General features: G+C 47.4%; 1 protein-coding gene across 2 annotated transcripts; it reads right to left on the bottom strand.

The window, feature by feature from the left end:
- Positions 1 to 20: 20 nt before the first annotated feature.
- srek1 (splicing regulatory glutamine/lysine-rich protein 1) lies at positions 21 to 15705 on the bottom strand. Of its 2 annotated transcripts, XM_066711559.1 has the most exons (12): positions 15395 to 15705; positions 14303 to 14436; positions 10976 to 11091; positions 8991 to 9155; positions 7592 to 7770; positions 7265 to 7395; positions 6895 to 7003; positions 6601 to 6717; positions 4679 to 4822; positions 3598 to 3687; positions 3162 to 3294; positions 21 to 1957 (listed from the first exon to the last, which is right to left on the bottom strand). In XM_066711559.1, the coding sequence occupies exons 1-12, from the start codon at positions 15520 to 15522 to the stop codon at positions 1826 to 1828; spliced, it is 1578 nt and encodes a 525-aa protein (XP_066567656.1). In that variant the 5' UTR covers positions 15523 to 15705; the 3' UTR covers positions 21 to 1825. The 2 variants fall into 2 exon arrangements, with proteins under 2 accessions (XP_066567656.1, XP_066567657.1); XM_066711560.1 differs by lacking the exon at positions 8991 to 9155 and having other exon boundaries at positions 15395 to 15704.
- Between the last annotated feature and the right edge of the window lie 371 nt (positions 15706 to 16076).

The raw sequence follows: 16076 nt of genomic DNA, 5'->3' as shown, positions 1-16076 counted from the left end.
ATAAACTACTGGACACGGAGTAGGTCTGCAGCCTTTATTGTGTTTCATGATCTTAGAAAGGACAGCCCAGCGTTTCAGACGGGCACCAATGCTTCTGTAATATATTTACATGAATTCAGCACTGCTCCCATTTAGAGATATAGACTCGTACAAAAAAAAAAAAATGTGAAGAAGTGGAGCACACACACACGCACGCTTGCACGCACGCACATACACACACACACAACTAAAATCTCAATTTATTTACTACAAAAAAACAAAAAGCAGTAACATAAGGACAAAGTCTCTCAAATTCAACAGGTTAGAAATGTTGTTTCTTTCCACTTCATATATTAAAGTACAGATTCTCTCAATGTCTACATAATGTCATTATGTATGAAGATACGAACACAAGCCAAAAACCAGCCGATTATACAAACTGACATTTGTTTTTAAAATATATATAAAAATAAAATCTTAAAAGGGATATTGGGGGGCCAAGGAGTGAGCAGGGATCCACGAGTCTCGCCTCCGCCCCCATGCCCCTCACACGCCAGTCTCACTCCACCGCCACCGGGACCGACACACTCCCTCGTTTCCCCCTCTGAGCACCGACGCCAGACCGCTGGGGAACCGAATGAGATTTAAATAAAGAAAAACCACGAGCTCCTCGAAAAGGAGCGCAGCGGCGCGGCTGACCGAGTGGCGGGTCTGTCAGATGGGGAAAGGCAAAGCAAACGGGATACTAAAACCTCTTATTTTCGGTACAAAACCGCGGTGGTGGTTTTAAACAGAACAATTTTTTTTTCTTGAAAGTCCTGATTGAATTGATGCAGCCTTTTCTCCTGAAATATACACTTCATATATTGAAGATGAAAAATTATTTCGTCTTCATGGATCGCTCTGGATTGTGCCCGAGACCGAGAGATGGAGCTGGAAGGGAAGTCCGCAATGCCCTGAACCGTGCCGGTCAGTTTACTGCACATTCGGAGCCGCTGGGAATCTAAAACCATCGAGAACCTCAGCGGCACGGCAAGATCAGCGGAGGAGGATTCAACTGTGGATGTAGGGTGTCAGTCTTGGCTTTTCTTCCCCCCATTTCACTCCTTACCATCGTTTACCCTGTTTACGATGACACATCTAGACTTTCGCTACAATCCGAGTCGAGGCACTTTTCTCGTTCTCTGTGGGCAGCGAACCGGCCGGCGCTCCCGTCCCCCACGAACGCCACGGGGCAACTCCACACGACCGCGGCCAGGAAGTCACGCGAAGAGCCGCGCGCCCCGAAGCCGGTTTACGCGTTCCTGTCGTTTCCACTCTGGCGTCTTCCTCTCAGCAAGTCTGAGGCGGGAACTACAGGCTAGCTTCATAAGCCGACAGACACAATTAAATTATAAGGAATAAAAAAAGTTGTAGTACAAACCTCACTAGCAGGAACACGCAACTCTAAAGTGTACACTGTTAAATAGACGTCAGATAAGGTGATTTTTACAGAAATTAGGTTTTACATATTTTACTCATCAACAAAATTAAAACAAATCGGTTTGTTTGTGCATCTTCCATATGAATATCATAGGACACACGTCTCACAGCACGAACAAATGCAAAGGTTTCCTTCTTTAAAAAACAAAACAAAAAAAACTCAGTTATACAAAACACAGACAACGTTAAAGACCATTGATTTCCGGAGCGCCTTGGCCTCAGACGCCTCGGCGTCTCCGACGGACACGTCCGCAGTGCGGGAGGCGCCCCGCTCCTCGCCCGGTCTCCGATTGCATGTCTTGCCTTTCGAACCAGCACCCTCAGACCCAGATCCCAGCCTCGCCCGGCTTCAGCCTGTGCCACGTCACTCCGCCGCGCCGGGTTTTGCCGAGAGCTCGTCGTCGTGCTTGCTGTAGCTGCCGTTGTGCTGGATCGGCGCGGCGCCGCCCTGGTCCCTCTCACAGTCGCGCTCCTCCCGGTCGTAGTCGCGCTCCACCTGCAACACGACAGGGCGAGCAAAGCGCCGTCACTCGACTGGCAGGGGCGAAGACAACAGACTGGACGGCACTCCGAAAAACACCACGATCACCGAAAAATATGCATTTCTGTCTGACTTAACCCTCAGAGGACTACAGGGACAGTTATCGGCCCAGGTGCGTTGCTAGAGGACTAGAGGGCAGATTTTCGGCCCAAACTTCCGACCACATTTTAGCCTTAGAAAGGTTTTTATTGGACAATTCTACATAGCAACAAACTGTCTTAGCCAATAGCAGAGAGGTTTGTTGTGAGTGTTAACCAATCAAAAAGCTTTTAAAACAAACTGGTTAAAAAAAAAAAACCCGTCTCTTCGAGAAGATGGGAAAAATGCTCACTACATGAGAGCGCTTTTAAGGAAGTCAAATGGGGATGTTTTGAGCATTTCAATGCTTCCGAGGCAGATAAAACTTAATTAAGCAACTTTGTAGTATTGTAAACTTAATTGGGCACATTGATTAGTGTTGTAGACAGTTATGACAGCGGTTTGTAAGCGTTTATAAGCCAGGTTAATTTTGAAAACTTGTTTCGAGAATGAAAATGGCGTCTGTATAACTTTTCTGTACTAATTCCAAAAATAAACTAATTACAGAAAGAATGAAAAACGTCTGTGAAAGATAATTTTACATCAATATACTGATCATATGAAACTTTAAGTAATGAGCTGTGATTTGTGCGAGACGCTGTAGTCCCGTCGCGGAGAGCGGATTGTGAGCTCAGCGCCCTGAGGGTTAAAACACTTCTTACGAGACGCACTTGTGTCACTGCAGTTGAAATGATGGGAGGAGAACATTTTTACGACTGAACCCTGATCTCGGCCCCGAAAAGCAGAAGAGGGGAATTTCCACCAGAGCCGCAATGGCCGACCCATGCGCAGAGAGGACCGTATCGGCTGCATGCGCTACTCTCTGTCACACGTTTAATCAACGAGATCGAACAGATTAAAGCTTCCTCTCCATCAGCACGATGCATCTGAAAGTCACACATACGCTTGCAAGGATGCAAAAAAAGAAACAGCCTTTGAAAAACAAACGCATATAGCTCTACTGAAACCCTTTGAGGGTGACACTCACAGTAATTAACCCCAGAACACGCCTAGAGAACTCAGGCCACAGGGCGATGCTCAGTGTCGTGAATCGGCCCTGTTCGTTTATTTGTCTTCTCACCTTCAGGTGGGGAAGCATCCTCTCGTGTTTCTCCCGGTCTTTGGCGATCTTCTTCCTCGAGGTGGAGCGCTCCCCGTAACCGCGGTACCGGCCGCGCTCCCCCCCTTTCTCCTTCTTCTTCTCCTTCTTACCTCTGCGGAAAATGAAACGGGGCCAGAGCGTTTATGCAGCAAACCCAGAAACACGGTCCGACGAACACGTTAAACACAGCCCCTAAAGGCGCAGCATTGATCAGACCCTCCTTCCTGCGGCCGTGTAGACAGCTCTGACCAGGGGGGGGGCAGGGTCTGTGCTGAGAAAGATTCATCATCATTGTAACAAAACTGTGCAGTTTCATCCCATACAATCAGCCTCCCAGACTTTAGATTTTAAACGAAGACACCGGGACCGTTTGCAATCGAAGCTTCGAAACCCAAACATCAACAGCAGTGCGTACCTCCTGGGAGAAGGGGATTTCACTTTCCTTTTCGGCGTTCGGGACCTTTGGGGAGACTTCGACCGACTCCTGGTCCTCTTCCTATGGCTTCTAGACACAGAAATGCACATGAGTGGCGCTGCAGAGCACTGGACTGTGAATCACCTCGACACATTTTAAACAGTCCCAAAATTTAGACAGTCCCTGACGGACACTAAACTCTCACGTTACAGAGCCGTGTCGAGGGTTGGGCGCTCCTCCACAGTGCTACACACTCGCGCCCAGCGGTGGCACTAACTCCACACACAGAGGGGGCGGGGCGCTCTCGTGGGCCCCCATCACCCCTCTATAAAGCCTACACTGTGGGTCCTCCAGGCAGTCCGCTGCAGAGATATAACAGTTTTTTTTTTTTGTATATATATAAAACGGGTTGCCAGTGTAACAGAGTTAAAAACACTGTAAGCCCACAAAGGACATCACATTGTTTTACCTATCTAACTAACGATAGCTAGTTGGCTGTTACTAGAGTGGAAACCAGACGCAGAGCTTGCCCACTGATAGGACAGGTTACACGTCAATCAAATATTAAAACAAACCCGTCATTTTAATAAATAAAAAAAAGATGAACACTGAACTAAACAATCTGTTTTCAGTTATTTCAGAATCATTTTTATGCTGTTTTGGTACAGTATGACGTAAAATACCAAACGTATTACCAAAAGACCCTGGCCCTGCCCACCAGCAGCGCAGGTGCAAGTCCCAGGCAAAGGGGCCCCTCAAGGGGGTATAACGACAGACTGTACATTGCTATATACAATACTTGATAAAATAAGCAACAACAGCCCCTAGATGCAGTGGGCCCTGCTGCCCATGCCCCATCGCCCCCGAGATATTTCCGTTTCTGCTCGCGCCCCTCTGGAGAGCCGCAACGGCTGTGGTTGCGCTGCTACACTGAGCCACACGACCACAGCAGCAGCGCCGGCCTGTGGCCCCAGGCACGTTCACAGACAGAAGAGAAACCTGACACAGCGATGCGGCGAGCTCAGTCTGTGGCCAGCAGCTGTCATTTCCGTTTGGGGTCGATTTCACGTGACGGACTGACCTGCTTGTGCTCCGGGATCGCCGCGACGAGCTGTAGCTTTTTGGTGGCGTCTTTCCCTTCTTGTCTTTCAGCCTCCGCTCGTCTTTCTCTTTCGAGCTCTCCTCCTTACTCTTGCTTTTGCCATCCTTGTCTTTCCTTCTGTCCCTGATGGCACAAGGAGAGCAAACCCTCAGAGGCCTCCCACAGTTAACGGCTCAGACACACACAAGTTCCCTTGCCTGGCCACATCACGGGGGGAGTGATTGAAGGAAACATAATATATAAAGGATAGCACATGTAAAAAGAGTCACATTAAACATGGGAAGGGATTTCTTCTACAGTGGAGAAGTGATCATGAGGCCTGGCCAATCAGGCGTGTCACTAGGGCTGGGCGATATATTGAGTTTGTGATATTCGATATATTAATCTGTGCAAAATACAAAACACTTGCATTGCGAGTCTTGAGTTTTTGGAACGTGGGAGGAGTAACTGTCAATCAATGGTTTTATGCAGCCAATCACATTGCAGGAAAGTGCTTGTCAAGCATTTTTTATGCAGCCAATCACCTCCAAAGAGGAGGGAGCAAATGTGTCTAGGTGTGTTATTATCGGATCATTTGTGTTGATGTGTATAAAGTTGCATGTTTGTTTTACAGTCATGTTTGTTTTTTTCATCTTGAATGTTACACTCGCCAGATTAACCATTTTTAAAAACAATGGAAGCGAATGAATTAAGTAATACAGTTACCTTGTTTGAATGACTCACTAAACACGGAAGCGAATACAGATTTATATGTACAGGGCGTCCCGCAGCGCTATTGAGGCCGTGTGAAAAAACACAACAAAAATAAAGCACAAGCGCGTTCCGCCCCGCTCTCGTTCGCCACGGCTAAACCCGACCTGCAAGCACCCCGACAATACGCGACGGCAGCCCCCGCCTTGCCTATGAAACCCTGATGTGTGTGTAGAGATAGCGATATAATCTGTATTAGAGAATAATCAAGTTTGTTTGCATTTAAAAGCAATGTAAATAATTTCAGAATGTTTGATCTTTTTATTAAAGGTGGGTGAAGTGGTGCAACCCAGTTTTTTAATCTTTTTATTGTAATAGTAACAATATCTTGCGCTGTGAGCAGATTTTCAAATCTAAACTCGACTGTCATACCGAAGAAACGTACCTGTCTTGCAAGGACAGTTGTTAAATGCACCGCTATAAACCCGGATGTGGTCAGCGCATGTGTTGCGTGATTACTATTACTGTGTTGTTATGTAAATAATACTGTGTATATATAATTTAAAAATTTCTGCTTCAAAAATGTAGTTTGACAGCAAGAATTTGTTATTTTGCACATTGTTTTGCAGGCATACTAGAGGCATTTTTTATTGTTATTTTATATTTATTTAATGTTTTCATTTAAAGTCAGGTAAATCAAAAATCATATTTACCATGACAGCCTGGCAAGTGGTATTTGTTAGTTTTGCATATTTAATGATTAAAGAAAGACTTGTTTGAATTATAATGTCTTTGGTCTTATTTTGTAGTGTCTAATCGCCCAAACTCCTAAAAATCTCAATATTTTTAGGTCATATCGATCAGCCCTATGTGTCACTTTTACACTAGCATCTGTTCCCAGACACACACCGAGCGTCACAACGGGTTTCAGACCCCCCGGAGTTCAAACAGTCTCACACAAGCAGATCCGCGGCCCGCTGAGCTGCAGAGACACTTTCCCCGAGAGGCCTGCCGCTGCCACCACACTGGAGGACACGAGGGGATAGCGTAGGTCCCCGTGGTGTCCCGAGAGCCGAGACTGCAGGAAGCCAGGGCCCTGTACGTGAAGGACGAGGGCCACGGACAAACTGGAGAGGGCACTGGAGAGTCTTAAATACACCAAAACAGAGGCAGATGGCCCATTTCCCCACAGCGGCACAGAAGATACTCACCGAGACGGAGAGCGACTGCGGGAGTGCCCTCTTTCTTTGGACTGGGAGCCCGTCTTGTGGGAACCACGAGTGCTCTGGGAGTCCACCGCTTTAGACTGCGACCTCCGTGACACATGGCTGCCGAGAGACGGACAGGGGTTAAACACGGGGAGACGCGATGCCCACAGTCCAACTGAAACACGAGGAGCACCAGCACAGACGTGCCCGAGAGGCCAAACACTACAGAGCAGAATAAATACAAGCAAGAGTCACAAAACTACTCCAGCGATAGGCCTTCTCCTCGTCTCTGCTCACCTGTGTCGGGAGTGGGATCTTTTCCTCTGGGATCGAGAGCCAGAGCGCGATCGGGACCGGGACCTCACGGCTTTCTTGCTGCTGACGGAGCTGCTCTTCACAGACTCGGCTGAAAACCGACAGAAGGACGGATTACAGACAGACGTGTCCTGACACTGAATGAACACTGTGGACGCATGTTTGGCCTTAAAATGCTAAACCCTGAATAAAGACACACACGGAAAGGAGGATGCTACTCAAAACACAAACGTGGAATCACAACGTTTCCCAATTGACAACAACACGGCTGAAGCCAGCAAAGCTGTTCCCCGGGAACGTTTGACCGTCCTGGCTCTCCCGAGGGGGGTCAGGGTGTGGCGGGTGGGCATACCTGGCTCGATGGCGGCAGATATGAAGGACTGTGCTTCCCGGACTCTCTTCATGACGTCCTCGAGCTCCTTGGCCGCGGCCTGGGGGGTCAGCTCGGGCGGCTTCACGATGGCGTTGTTGGAGTGGTTTATTCTACAGGGAGACAACAGCGGCACAAAATGAAACTCACAGCGTAATGTTAGAGGGCCTACATTCCACCCCTGTAAAAACCGGGCACTTAAGACACTTTACAGCACCAGGAACCCGTCATTAGGCATGCATGCACGATTTAAATTAACACTGAATTGCTAGGACTATTAACCCCCCACCCCCCAATCAGATGTCGTACTTCAAGGGTCGGTCTCCGAACATGACCCCATTGAACGCCAGCGCTCGGGGCACCGACTCCTGGTCGGCGAACTCCACGAAGGCGAAGCGCGTCGGCTGCGTCTCGTCGCCAGCCATGCGCACGAACTTCACGTCTCCCACTTGCTTGAAGTATTCCAGCAGCTGCTCGGCGGTGGTGGTCTGCAAAGCAAGGGCAGGGGACACGTTAATGCACCCCTGTAATCCCCACACACAGTGATCAGGTCTCAGATGAGTGATGACAATGACGAGGGTTTACAACACACACACGCACGCACGTCAAAACAAAAGCCAACAAGCTGCGACAGTTACTCTTCTCCTTCTCTTACTATTCAAACACCCCGACAGCCTGGGGATGGGAAATTAAAGACTCCCATTGTATAGCAGTTGAAGCCATTGCAGATTCCTCTGGCACTGGTATGTGGGGATTCCCGGTGCCCGACACGAGACACAGACACTCAGTTAACATGAGTGAGAAACAGGTTTACGATGCCTTTCCGTGTCATTAGTGCCGACGTACAGGAGCGCACGGCTGTTCAATTCACAAATCAGTCCAACTGCTATGAAACGGGAGTCTCGTTCCCACCCAGCACTGTGGACACAGAGGACAGGAGCACAGAGACGCCTGCGGCACGAGGGCGGTTAGGCCGGGCCCGTCTCACCGGCCCTGCGACTCCAGAGCGGAGACGGCGCGGCGCTTCGGGGGCCACCTGGAGGACACAGCGTGAACCGCTGCTGCCAAACAGCGAGGATAAACCCCGGCCGACCGTACGGCCCAGCAGCTCGCAGAGGCTCAGACCGCCCGGCCCAGCCCCGTGGCCACAGGGATTCACGAGACAGTCTGCGGTGATGCAGCAACAGTACAGGCACATGAAGGCACGGGGTGAAGGACGGGTGGAGGAATGGCTTTGTCCAGAAGACACTAATGATTGCAAACTGGGGTCACAAAGTCATGTTTGTCTTGTTTTTGTTTTAATCTTAAGACACAATCGTGTGTGAGGACAGTAAGCTGTATAGGTACTCGTCAGGAACGGCTTTACTCGCATTGCTGCCTCTGACGGGTACAAGGCCGAAATCCCACTCCCCGCATTTTCAACCAACTCGCGAAGGGAGAGACGCCCATGTCGAAGCACTCTGGCCAATTGTATTAATCAATGAATATATTTCTTCAATAGGAAATGATCATTTTAAGGCAAAGCATTGGAGGCACTTGGTCTTCCCTCTCGCAGTGACCCGCAGTATTGCACTAGTTTGTGTGAGATGAAAGTCTTGCCTGATCCTTTTCCCTGCTTTCCTTTGCTTCAAGTCATACATTGTCATATGTTTGTAAGTTCTACTGCAATAGCAAATGTTAAATAATACAACTAGTGGTTTGGAGTTACCTGCGAATTCAAGTTGCCAACATAAATAGTCCTTCTGATCTCATCAATTTTAGAGGGATCCACATTTCCCATCAAAGGGGGTTGTGCCGGGATTCCTCCCAGTGCTGCCACAGTAGGATCAAGGCCAGCCTGCAACGCTCCCAGATTGCCAATTGGGATACCAAGCTGCAACATTACAAACATAGTTCAATTTAGGACTGCAATGGCTCACTACCGATTCAAAGCTACTGGTCTAAGTGTTGGCCTAGAGCACAATACAGGACAGCGAACTCCCGGAGAGCAGTGGGCATGTTTTCTTCATCCGTGCGCATGACGGAGACGTGTGCCAGGTCTGATTCGGATTGTTTTGGGTGGCGTTCGATCTTTCCGATGGATCTATCGAGTTCACCGAGTCAGGAGGACGAATGGAAAAATCGAGAGGTAACTGGACGTATGATCCAGTTACGGGTTAGCGGCCGCTTTGATGATCAAATTTATATTTTGGTCGAGGAACTCGGCGCTCCCGGTCCCACCGCAGCGGGGGCCGGGTCGGACACCCCTCTGGACGGTGTCCTTCCGTCCGAGCGCGGCGGGAACGCAGACACAGACGTCGCTTCACACCAGTTAAACATGCGTCTATGGAGCCACAGCTGGACCTGCGGCCTGCTATTAAAATCTCCAGCTGGCCCCCAATTTGCCTTTCAAAGTCAGATGAACAAAACATTGCTTCGTACTCCCCAGTCAGTTCAGTCTGTCTGATACAATAAACCAGTCATGACATTCGCTGGTTGGTTTATGAAACTACACACTGGCAGTTTATAAAACAGGAAGTTTGCTCAGGTACGCAGCTGCCCGTTTCCCCCCCGGGGTCTCTGTGGGTAAATGGGAGTTATAATACAGTTCATGGTTTTAAATATGGCAACATCACTTTGGGAATTTAGATCATCCATCAAACACTGACAGCAGACACTAAAAATCCTGTACTGAAGGAGTTTAAACATTGCTGATGGGTTCATTCTATGCCTAAAGCCACATGTATAAATGCTAGTATAATTACAGTAGGCAAAGACAGTTATATGCATCTTGAAACTATCAAAAAAAGTAACGAGAATCGTGTTTGACTGGAATGGCATCAGTTAGGACACAGGGGTTTCTGAGGAGAACAGTTTTACAGTTCAGATTCACCCGCTACTCTCAATCTCTACTGTATGTCCAAATGAGAACCTGGATACACTTTCACTACAACCAACAGTTTATTCTGATTGTTGGATGCGATTCTCTGCTGGAGCGCCACGGGTCTCCCTGGGTACACAGCACCGCATGTAGGCTGGCCGTATAACCCTATATCCGCGATGCTCAGACAAAAAAAACTAAAGATTTTAGATTTTACACCTCAGAGACGTACAGTACTATGAAAATCACCTGACAATATTCCAGTATTTGGGCATTCGAGTAAAAGAGGTCACTCTTCAAAGGCCAATTATCAAAGGTGAAAAGTAACGGTTACACAGCGCTGGGCTTTCCCGGGATGCACAGGAAGCGAAGCAGACGCTGCTTTATGAAGGTTGGCTGTCACCAAACGCCAGCGCTGCCAGTTTCACTAGACATGGGTTAGTCATGCACACGAAGATCAAAAGGCACTGGAGAACTGCCCTCACTTCAGGATACAGACTTCATAATAGTACATGGGAATCTGCCCACGGTGGGCATCACAGCGGAGTCTACAGGTTAGTCACCTAGCATTAACACAAACACGCCTTTTTCCGTGTGCTTTAGCTTTAGAGTGGACCTCTGCAATCACATCCCAGGCCTGTGGAGAAGGGCACCAGGACCATTTCAATAAGGAATCACCACCCGGGGGTCAGAAAAGTCCTACGGTACCAACCAAGGGTGTCAAATGAAACCAAAGAACACAAAACCAGGAGTAACTGCAGAAAGGGGGCAGAGTTAGCATCACCTGCACTGTGTGGAAGTGTAGGGAGAAGTAAGGAGAGGAAGACACTTACTGAGGGCAGAGGCGCTGGCGTGGGGATGGGCAACAGCCCTGCACCGGGCATCAGACTGCCAACTGTGGTGGCAGGCGCTAAAAGGGACAAGGCTTTGGCCTCTTCCGGGATTTTACCTGCAGGGTGAAACACACGCGTTACTGGGAGTCGTGGCGGGCAAAGGTCACCCTTTCTTTATATGATTGACAACACCCCCGTATTCTAGACGAGAAAGGCTCGTCCACCCCTGCTACTCTACCAGGTGAGGAACTCTGGTAACACGGCCACTGGCATCGAAGCCAAGCATCCCCATTGATTCAGTGAAAACCACTTGACTGGATTAGCTCCACTACTTCTCACACTGACAAGAATTAAGTAATCTATCACTGTTACACACAATGTATTAGACTAGAAAAACAAACTACCATTAGCATACTTAATTTTCAATATGAATCAGACAAGTTATATTTTTTTCTCTCCCCCTTTTTAAGATCTAAATAATGTAGAGAATTAGTTAACACTTTGAGCTATGGGTCACCTGTACTGGAAACTTATTGGTCATGAACCATACGATATCAAGCACGGACGCTTTTCCCAGGCGATCGTTTCGCAGTGTTGGAAAGTTGTGTAACACAAGACAACCGTTCGTGTTGGCTGCGTCACTAATAGCACACAGAACATCAGATACAGAAAAGAAGAACATTTTTAAAAATTTAGATCCCCATGAATTGCAAATATCCAAAACAATATAACAAAGTATTTAGCTCCCCACCCACCCCCAACCCCACACCCCATTCCCACCCCCTTGTTGTCATGTTGTGGAGTTTGGCTTCAGATGCAGACAACATCTGATCTGTGCAGTCAGAGCCAATCACTAGAGACGTGCACCTCGCTGGACAACACCGGAGCACAGGGATGCCCGTGTCCGGCTCAGAGCCCTGTCCTCTGCAGACACACACACTGGTGCAGCTCGAAGGCACACAATGAGATGCACACTTTAGGATTCCAGCTGCAGAGGTGACAATTCCCCGGACAGCAGATTAAAGGTATTCAGGTTCATTCTCAGAAGGAGACACCCACTGAAGAAAGGCGCGGAGTGTGCGCTGTGGATATCCTAAAGCATGCATGATCCCAGACTAAAGACCCTGCACACACTGCACCCCCCCCCACCAACACCACCTCCCTGTGAGACTGAACATCAACACTTGCAAACAGGGAAATTAATTAAAGAGACAAGAAAAAACTACTCAAGAATTAGTATGGAAATATCATACGCTGACTAAGAAGTGGGATTTAATTTTCAGACAGTCAATTGTAACCGAATTAATTCTGGTCAAGGTGACATTGTCATGATACAATCATGCAATCAGCCAACTGATCATTTCCAAAATAAATTCACATTTAAGAAATCCTTTACAATGTGACTTCTTCCAGAGTTTAAAAAAACCTACAAGGAGATCAGGGTTTAACCGGAGAATAAATCTCAGCAAACAGCTGAGATGATCATTACAAAGTAAAACAAATTTGGAAATTATGATTTTTTTTAATGTAGTAGAACTACAGATCTTGAGAGAAGACACAGGTTAAACCCGGATCAACGGCGTCAAACAGAAAGAGAGAGGAAACAGGTTAGTTTAAACTGCAGCCCATGTAAAGTAGAGAGTCCTAACAGAAATGAATTAATGTCAACCTAGACAGTCAGCAAACAAAAATGTGGAAAAGCAGCTGTGGGAGAGCACAAAAACAAAAAAAGGAAAACAAACTAAAAAAACACTCATGAAAATGCAATATTGCTGCTTTTGGGTCCTATGAGAGGCAAACAAGGGACAAAATAAATGTATAAAAAACAAAATAACAAAAACAAAACAAAAAGAGACAAGGTGTCCATCTTGGAAGGATTCGGCGGCTATTCTCCGGGTCACATTGTCCCCCATGAAGTCTGCGGCTGCCAGCGGGAATAGTGGCAGGGCAAACAATGCCTTACACAGGCTACTGTAACAGGTCTGCCTGGGCCAGTCTAGTCATCTGATAATGCACACATAATCACACAGAAAAAACATACAAGACCAAATTAATAAGTTCAGAAGCCATCCGCCAGGTAACGAGGACAATCATTCACAAAAATAAATGTTTAAAAAGGGAATGCAGAAAAATACCACCGTTTAGATCGAGATTTTTGTTTTCTTTTCCAGGAGAGAAACAAAAAAACAAAAAGGAAACAAAAAGAAACAAAACAAAACAAAAAAGAAAGAAAAGAAAAAAACAGAGAGAAGACGTAATTAGCTGCATGTTCAATACCGGGTGTCTCCAGCACACACTGAAGTCATTTCTAACATTGCCTGCCCTGACCTGCCCCCCCACCACTATCACACCTACAGCTCAGCTCTGACAGCAGTGTGAAATGAAAGACAGAGGAACACAATGCGTTCAAGACGCTCCCTAAGCCATGCTGCTCCCTTCACTGGAGATATGGATCCTGCCATGGGCCTCTGAGCGTCTAAACTGGAGCCACCACAACCACAGCGACTAGGGGACTGGGATGTGACCAGAGGACAGATAAGCGTTTCTTTTGAATTTGTATGAATAGTCACCTGTAGGGACAGTGCACTGCGATGGCAGCGTACGACTCTCCCTGCTGTGAGCAGGAGTGTTGTGCGACTGTGATCCCACATTAATATACCAAAACAAAATGGAATGCAATATGAAACAGACTAATGATCTTCATTCACACCCCGCAAAAACGTCACTGTTTCTGGCTCTATCGGCAAGACTGGTGTGGCTCAACTATGTTCCAGTTTTGCATCATAAACTGCACTTCAAAATGCTGTTTTAGCTCAAGTGTATAAGACTACAGTGTAAATTAATATAATCTGGTTAATTTGCATTGAATACAATTTACTAAACGTTTTTTCATTGCCCAGTACTTCATTATAAAGGAGTACAGGGTCTCGGTTTAGTCAATATAAGAAGAGACTTTAAATTTCAGAGCTAAGCACTTTTGTGCGTTTATAGAGACTGCTTTGGTCAGGGTAATAGAGTAGGCATCGTAATACAACAGTACCACCTGCTGGACTCCCACTGTATAGCACTTATTCCTCGACTGTGACGCCAAACAGAGAAACAAGTTATATAAGTGAGAATAAAGATTTACTGTAAGCACAGACAGTAAAGGAACATTGACATCGTCAGGTATTTCAGATACTTGTGGCTCTGCTTAAGAAGAGGTTTAAAGCTCTGAACACCCCTTTAAAGACAGATTGACACTCCTTGCTAAAATACTTATACTGTGTTAATACATTAAATTCTTAATGAAAACAAAGCGCTGCCCCGGGTGTGACGCATACTCACCTTCAGCACAGGGCACAACTATCAGAGCTCTGTCAATAAAGACAGTGTTGGTTAAATGCTGGGCCACACCAACACTCGAAGGCTCTCTGTATTTTATATAACATACTTTGGAGGAAAAGGGTAGCGGAGCATTGCTGAAAGACAAGAGAGACAAGAAGGAATCCAGTTAAATCTGGGAAGTGTACATCTCATGATAGAGGCCCGAATGATGTAACCAAATCACTTCATTTTGACATTTTATAGTCTGGACAGCAGAGCAGATCACACATTAGCTAAATAAGCTGTGGAATGGATACGAGGTGATAAAAAACCAGACGCAAACACACAGCAGGACAGGAGGCTGTGCTGGAGTAACCTGGATAAGAGACGAGACTGAAACAAGTGGAAAAACCTCAGGGAGGCACGGGAATGAAGGAGGTCACTATGCAACCTGCTTCCAGCTCCACTCCCTTTGAAAAGCAAGGGACCGTCCTGATGAAATCCAAGAGGCTCCAGCCTTTGACACTCACCTGCTGGAGCTGCTGTAACTGACAGACAGACAGACAGACACACAGACAGACACACAGACACACACACACAGCCCTGGCACAGAGTGCAATTCCCAATCACAAGTAAGTGCGTGGGTTAAACGACATTTATTGCTTGATTGAATTAGAGGGTTAATCCAATGAAATGAAGTTAAAGTTATGGGCTATTCTAATCAAATAAACAAGGACATACAGACGTGAAAACAAAATGTCGCAGATAATCGAGCAGCAGCAGCAGATAACCTGCAGAGCATCGGGGTTAAACGCACACGATGAGCGGCTGCACGGATCTGCGATTAACGTCGATCAAACACAAGCGCCGTCCGAGTTACAGCTCCAGCCTGCACTGAAATTGCCATTACAAACCTTTGCTATGTGCGTAGGATGTCGCGACAGATCACTACAGTCGCGCAATGGCTTCTACTGCACAGAGGACACAACATTTGTTTTAAATGTAAAGCTTCGTGTGCGTTTTGTTGTTCTTCATTAAATTCGCCACTGCCATTCCGAGGCCTGCACATCCCCGGTGTTTCCCACCCTTCCACGCCCACGTCCGGGCACTTACTCCGGCGGGTAGAGGCGCAGTTCCTCGATGTCCCCCAGAAAACCGAAGAGCGTCCGCATCTGCTCGCTGCTCACCGCGGGGGACAGGTTGGTGATCTGGATGACGGCGGTGCCGGGAATCCCGCTCATCGTGCGCCGCTCTGGAAAAAGACACGTTAAAAAGGAAAAAAAAAAACGGTCAACTGGCTTCGCTAACTGCGGCGCCCTGTGGGCTGGGGCTCCCTGACCTCCTCGCCGTGCCGTCGGGCTGTTTTTTATTTTGATGGCGCCGGCTGAATGAAAACAGGCCCCGTTGTTACCGCATTACAGAGCCGCCTCTGCGGCGCCCGCTGGCGGCAAGGAGGACCACGGCCGAGACACGCAGATCCCAACGTCACGTCCTACCATAGACACAATAGTTCTCTGTTACTCTTCTTCCCGTCTTGGCTCGATCAGTCCGCCATCTTGGGTGGGAATAACGACCTCTCCCTGAAACGCTGTAATTAACGTTACATAAGAACATAAGACAGTGTCCAGTCGAGAGGAGGCCATTCGCCCCATTGTGCTCGTTTGGTGTCCAATAATAACTGAGTGATCAAGGATCCTATCCAGTCTGTTTTTGAATGTTCCCAAATTGTCTCTTCAGCCACATCGCTGGGAGTTTGTTCAGATTGTGACGCCTCTCTGTGTGAAGAAGTGTCTCC

This window comes from Amia ocellicauda, chromosome 8 (assembly GCF_036373705.1).
Source record: "Amia ocellicauda isolate fAmiCal2 chromosome 8, fAmiCal2.hap1, whole genome shotgun sequence".
In the NCBI taxonomy this organism is placed as follows: Eukaryota; Metazoa; Chordata; class Actinopteri; order Amiiformes; family Amiidae; genus Amia; species Amia ocellicauda.
The sequence above is the reverse complement of the archived record's forward strand: the minus strand, read 5'-3'. Positions and strand labels throughout refer to the sequence as shown.

Coding starts and splice junctions, on each gene's coding strand:
- srek1 (XM_066711559.1), bottom strand. CDS start 15,522: ATGAGCGGGATTCCCGGCACCGCCGTCATCCAGATCACCAACCTGTCC. Junction 14,437..15,394: donor CTGCGCCTCTACCCGCCGGA/GTAAGTGCCCGG, acceptor CTTGTCTTTCAG/CAATGCTCCGCTACCCTTTT. Junction 9,156..10,975: donor CGCCAGCGCCTCTGCCCTCA/GTAAGTGTCTTC, acceptor GTAATGTTGCAG/CTTGGTATCCCAATTGGCAA.